This window comes from Corvus kubaryi, unplaced genomic scaffold, assembly GCF_017639235.1.
Source record: "Corvus kubaryi isolate FWS band 111438036 unplaced genomic scaffold, C.kubaryi_AGA036_p1.0 133, whole genome shotgun sequence".
NCBI classification, from domain to species: Eukaryota; Metazoa; Chordata; class Aves; order Passeriformes; family Corvidae; genus Corvus; species Corvus kubaryi.
The window spans coordinates 1,785,648-1,792,207 of record NW_024580667.1 but is presented as its reverse complement, the minus strand read 5'-3'; the positions used below and the strand labels follow the sequence as shown (position 1 = coordinate 1,792,207).

The 6,560-nt window shown below is 45.2% G+C and overlaps 1 protein-coding gene across 1 annotated transcript in view; it reads left to right on the top strand.

Moving 5' to 3' along the window:
* Positions 1-2,434: 2,434 nt before the first annotated feature.
* Positions 2,435-6,560, top strand: part of TMPRSS3 (transmembrane serine protease 3) — a gene marked incomplete at its 5' end in the record, with an annotated part of 17,388 nt that continues 13,262 nt past the window's right edge. The window contains 3 exons of the mRNA XM_042032724.1: positions 2,435-2,630; positions 4,198-4,308; positions 5,209-5,325. Coding sequence (XP_041888658.1) covers positions 2,435-2,630; positions 4,198-4,308; positions 5,209-5,325 — 424 coding nt within the window. The remainder of the gene's footprint in view (positions 2,631-4,197; positions 4,309-5,208; positions 5,326-6,560) is intronic.

Sequence of the window (6,560 nt, the reverse complement as noted above, 5' to 3'; positions counted from 1 at the left end):
CATGGCCAGAGTGGGTGAATTGGTTGGAGACAGTATCTTCTGTCCTCATTGCAGGTTATCAGTCTTCCCTGTGGAGGACAGGACACCTCACCCCGTAGACTGAAAGGATCACCTGAGCTGCTGGTCTCCTGAAATGAGCCCTCACGTTTTCCCCACTTTGGCTAAAGTTCCCCTTGGGGCACCTGGCCAGCTTGAGCTGGTTCTCCAGCCATTTGGAGAACCATCTGAGCTACCTGAAGCCTGGTGGGGAGAGTGTTCCCATTTCCAGGGAGGGCTGCTGAAAGTGACACAGGAGAGGACGAAGAATTCTTGAAGTCACGGCCTAAGTTAACAGGATCGTGATGTGATGTCCTCTCCTTTGGAAGTGCTAGTTTCCACTGTGCACAGAAAAGGGACTGAAGAGCTTCTCTCATCTCAGCCATGTTCCAGGGACATGGGTTTTATCCTGGAAAACTTTAATTTCCTCCCTGGCCTCTCGGGAGCCTTGTTTCACTTACACTCTGGTGGTTTGTTTGCATCATCCTTCCTTCTCCTTCTTCCCTCCACCCTTCCCTCTGTCAGGAATCTCTCTTCTTAGTGAAAACAACCCAGCCAAATTATTACTCCTCTTGAGCATTCCTTGCAGCTGAACATCCATTTCCATTTTCTAAATCCCAGAGTACAACTGAGTTGATACCTCAGCAACATGAGACGCTTTTTTCAAAAACCCTGTGCAGGCACACAGCGAAGGCTAAACCAAGTGAAGGAGGAGCAAGGTGAGTCTGTGAGCTTTGTGTGCTGAAGAGGTGAAGCCCTGGGGCTGCTGCCCTCTGCCACCCACAGCCCTTGGCATTCAGGCCCCTCAGCTTTGACAGAGGATGAGCCAGCGCTCATGTGGCGTTCCTGGGGCTCCTTTGCTGAGGGGTTGCGGGAAGGTTTGCAAATGCTCCGATGTTGCCTGGAGTTCTTAGGATAATTAGACAGCGTGTTGAATTTTTATCTCCCCCTTTCCGTAGCCATGCCATCCGGGGCCACCCGATACCCCTCTCCAGGTTGGGTTACACGGGCTGTGGCCGTGATGCCACGCGCAACGGCCGGCTGGAAACCCTCCCGGAGCAGGGTGGCTCAGCAAACTCCGAATTTCCTTTGGGTTGCTTTCGATAATGAAGAAGGAAAACAGTTTTGTTTTTAGCTATGACTTCTCAGGAAGAGGTGAGTGAAGCTTTGGGAGCATGTGATAGCCTCTGAATAAGCGAAATGTCAGTGTTCAGCTTGCAGGTAATTTACTTCACAATGCTGTTTTGTTTCCTGATGGGCAAATTATGCACCAGCTAGAAGGCTTTTTGGTTTTAATATTTAACGATCATGCTGGCAGATTCTCTACAAAGTTTGATTTATGTTCATTGAAATGTAGGTGAAATTTTACCAAATGAAAGACCGTAAACCTTATTGCTGAAAGGTGCAAAAATATTCCAGGTTATATTCCATTATAGGTATAATGTCACAGATAAAACATGTATTCTTTGCCTAAAATGTGTCATTGTAAGCATTTTCTTGGACTGACCCTGCAAACATGCTGCTTTTACAGCTTACCAGCTCCACTGTCTTTAACAAACCTGGACCTATTTCACACCACTGTGAGTTCAAAAATCTGATTCCTTTCTCCGTTGTGCAGAACCAGAATCAGAAATTACCGTTTCAAATCTATTTGCCCCAGATTCTGGTCTAGCTAACCTTATTTTTTTGCCTGTGTAGTAAATCATCAAAAGTTTACTGGACTAAAATTCCCCTGAATGAGGATCCTGTCAGGTGCTGTGCTGGTGTCCTACGCGTTTTAGTCTTTCTCTTGTTTCCTACTGAGATTATAGAGGAGGGGGTGGATTCACACCCTCAGCGTGAGTTATTTAAAGTAGCTACGGTGCTTAGACAGATATGAACAAAAAATAACCTCAGTAGTTTGCTGGTAAATTAATTATAAGTGCTCCTCTCATGAAAATTAAGTCTATAACCATGTATTATGTCCAGCTCTGAGGTCCCCAACACAGGAAGGACATGAACCTTGCTGGAGTGAGTCCAGAGGAAGCCAGGAAGATGCTCAGAGGGCTGGAGCCCCTCTGCTATGAGGAAAGGCTGAGACAGTTGGTGTTCATCCTGGAGAAGAGAAGGCTCCAAAGAGACCTTGTTGTGGCCTTCCAGTACCCAAAGGGGGCTACAAAAAGGTTTAGATGAGATATTTGGAAGAAATTCTTCACTTTGAGGGTGGTGAGGCCCTGGCACAGGGTGCCCAGAGAAGCTGTAGCTGCCCCATCCCTGGAAAGGTTCAAGGCCAAGTTGGATGGGGCTTGGAGCAACGTGGGATAGTGGAAGGTGTCCCTGCCCATGGTGGGGGAAGGAACTGGATGATCTTAAGGTCCTTTCCAACCCAAACCATTCTGTGACTCTATGACAACGTTATAATGATTATTTTCTTTCTTTTTTCTTTTTTTTTCTCCTCTTGTTGAGTCAGGTACAAGAGACAAATCCCACTACTGGAAGTCTTGAAATCATCTCTGTTACAGAAGATGAACCGCCAGTACCACCAATTCAGTTTACCTTCAAAAGATTTTTCTTCATACCACAAGCAAGAGTGGACCCGAGTGCAGATGGATCTGGTAAGGACAATCCAGAGCCCTTTGACCTTTGCAATCCAAATGGCCACTGTGTGCCAAACTGTGCTTGCCCACTCAGAGCAAGCAATCACACTGAGGAGGAAGAAACACGACCTCCCTCCCCCAGGTGTGAGGTTTGCCAGCTCAGTAACATGATGACATCTTGTGTTGACTTGCAGACACAAGCATTTCTCACAGCCAGGTTATTCACACATAAGCAAACGTTTCCCCACGCTTTTCAGACACATTTTTGAATGGTTTGTTTGAAATTTTTTCAGCCTGGAAATTGGTCCATTAAAAAACCTGAATATACAATGCAGCAGCCTTGGAGGATTAGCATCTCTGTTTGCTGCTTCCCATAGGTTTCAAAACAACCATGGGCTCCAACAGAGACAGACCGAGCTTCCAGAATGAAAATAGACCAATTTAATTTTCTAGTCCATTAGCTGCTACAGCTGTGTAAGATCTTTGGAATACCAGACACCACTTCCATTGCCAAAACCAGTTATTCATCTGCTGCTGGGAGTCTGAGGAAGCTGGGATTTAGTAGAGAGTCTATAAACCCTCGGAGTCACTCCTTATCCTTGACTGATTGTATCTGCCAATCTCAATTTCAAAGCCTGAGGAATGGGGAAGTGAAGAGTTGTATGAACTAAAATTAAAGACAAGGGTCCGTCAGTTCCTGTGTGCACCCATGACCCAGCTGTGTTCTCTTTATCCCCACAGTTTGCCCTTTGTATATCAAAATACATTTGAAACAAGTGAACCATTCATTAATTTCAGCAGAATCACTTGTTGTCTTCCAGACCAGCAATACCACTAAGGAGAGGTCAGCTCTGGAGGTCAGTGGTTGTTGAACAGGTCCAGCTCATGAAATGTATTCAGCAATTACTACTGATGTATATTTTAACTTCAGATGCATCTACCTGAAAACTCAAGACTCAGCCTCGAGCCATTGCTCAGTTCTCTTCTTGCCTTTATAGCAAAACTCGGAGCAGATCACTTTTTCACAGTTTTCAGGACTAGTTAGAGGATCCTGCTTTTTTTCAAATTTAGCTTTTTATAATTTTCAGTTAACCTTGCTTCCAAGTCCAGAAGGACAAGTGACTTTCCTCCCTCTTGTCTTGAGCTTCTATTTATGAGCTGCACACAAGTTTGATTACACAGGCAAAACAGGTCTGTATTTCATTTTTATCCCAGGACTCACGTTTTCAGCAGAGGTGCTCATATACTTGAAAAGCTCCCAGTGTGATGTAGCCCATGAAAATGAAAATTTGGAGCTCATATTGTTGATTGCATTGAGGACAGGCCAGGTGCTCTGCAGGGACACAATTCAGACCCTCCCAAGGCAAATGCTCAAGGGATATCTGAGAGCAGCAGCAGCCCCAAAGCTCTTGGAGCTTTCTCATTCCCTGAAAGAGCAGATCCAAATCCCTTCAGGTGAGGTCAGCTCATAAAGTATATCCAGCAGTTATTGATGACATCTAATTTAATGTTAGATAAATCTTTTTTCATTGCAAACTCAGCTGGTTTAACCTCACAGAAGCTGTTTCCTCTGTTTGGTTTCCAGGAGATATTGAACCACCTTCAATGTGCCATGCTCTTGTCTCCCTAAAATACTTCCCCTATATCTGTGGTTTATTCCTTGCAGTAATCCTAGCAGTTGCCGTTGGCCTGGGTGGTGAGTACCATTAGTTATTCATTAAGTTCTCACTTAACCATTCAAATGCTTAATTTTTCATGAGCTTTTTACTGAGAATAGAATTAAACTGCTACTGTGGCTTGTTTGCGGAAGTAAAAAATCTTGTTGATGTGATGGCTTTAAATTTTATTTACATGTAGGGATAAAATAGGTCTGGCACTCCTGAGAGGATTGGTGTAATATTTACAACACTGGGGAACCTGCAGCTTCAGGAAACCTTTCTCTATTAAAATGTTGTTAGCTCCCCTCAGGCAATGAGCTGAGTTTAGAAACCAGGGGTAAAAAAAAACCTGCAGGTAGCCCACACCGTATTTTTGTCTTATAATTCACTTCTCTAAGTTTGTCTTCAAAGAGTTAAAGAACTTTCCCCCTATCAAAAACAACTTTTACAAAGGAAAAGAAAATGCAGAATGAGTTTAGTTGTGGCTGGCAAGTGTGACCTGCCCAGGTCCAGAGGCCAAATATGTTGTGTCTTCATACCTGGAACAGGGATCAGTTTGTGGGAATTTGAGGCATCCCCTTGGGAAGAGCGAGTACTGGATGTGTTTTCCAAGGGTCTCCCTAATTTGTTGCTGAGGGTCTGAGGTACCAGGCAGGAACTTGCCCTCGGGAGAAACTTAAACTGGGTAGAGGGAGCTGGGAAGGAGTCAGCACACACAGCACTCACAGCAAGGCTGACTCCTCCTACGAGTCATTACTAATAAATGAGTTTTAGCAGCACCATGGAGCAGCCTCCAGGTTGTATTTCAAATGTTCCTGGAATACAGGAGTTGGCTTTTCCTTAGCAAGACTGAAATCTGGCCAGATAGTGGAATTCAGAAGTGTTAAATTAATCTCCAAGTGTGTTTTCATTGCCCTGTTTTCTTTCATTCCTTTTAGTCCAGTACAACTGCATTGGGAAGTTTCGCTGTCGATCATCCTTTAAGTGTATCCAGAAATCAGCCAGGTGCAATGGTGTCTTCAACTGTAAAGAAGGGGAGGATGAGTACAGATGTGGTAATTTAAATTTGATTTTAAATGCCTCCTACCTCCTCCCGTAGAATTGGCAAGTTATCAAGGAATGCTTGTTGTAAAGAGTTTGGGTGAGGCAAGAAAGACAGAGACCAATGGATTATCTGAATCAGCACTTCAGAGGAACAATTCCTCTGAGGTACTGATTTACAGTTTATGAGAAATCAAACTGCTCTTTAGATAAATGTGATGATTGCTGAATATTGTTGCTGCCATATCGATCATCTTTCTCCATTAGAAGCCCAGATGCTTTTTGACTGCTCACATTTCCTCTGCCTGCAAGGTATAACCTCACTGCCTTGTGGTGTGTAAATAGAGAACTCTCTAGTCACTGGCACACCGTTGTGCTGTGTCAGTTTTGATGATTGCAAAAGCCTGGTACTATCTTAAAGGATGTGGGAATGGGAGAAATCAGCATTTTGCGCATTTACTGCTGCAGAGTTTGCTGCTTCACGTGTGAAATGTATAAGCTCTGTCTGAATGTCTCTCTGTGGTGGTTTTGGGAATCACGGGGAGGTTTTAAATGCTCCCTCCCTGTCCTGCACAGTGGAAGGTGACTGTGGTGTTCACAGCCACTGGAGGGAAAATACTCTAAAATTAATAAACAGAATAACTGGTTTTTAGGTCAGTGCACTTGTAATCCTGGCTCCTGTACCCACAGGTAAGGAGGCAGCACAGCTTTCCATCTGTGCAATAGGAGGAACGACAAGAACCACGAGCTTTTGGCCCCAGTTAACCCTGCACAGTGTGTTCAGCGTTTGGAGAGTTTTCCCCAGGAAGGCTCAAGGCCTCTGTGGAGCCTGTGGCAACAGGAAAGCCTCTGCTTTTCTGGTCTTCCTTTGCAATTCCATAACACTGGCTCGTGGGCACGTGTGGGAAAGCCCTGTTCAGCAGTGACCACGTGCATGGCCTCCCTTCTCCCTGGAACCACCACACAGATGTGCCCTTTCCCAGGTCCAGGGCAGCTGGGCACAAATGCATCCACCTCTCTGACACAGGAGGTGCCAGCCACCTTCCACCCCTTACCTTGACCACAGGTTTCCTTGGGGCAAAGCATCTGCAGCTCCAACTCACTGCAATCAGCAGGACTTGCTTAAAGCTCTCTGGAGGGCCGGGCAGCCTGGCTGCCTGTATTACAGCTGACATTCCCTTGAGTAAAGATATTTTTCTCCTGGCTGTCCTAGCTCAGAGTACCTCCGTTCCCTTCTTTAATGGGGGGG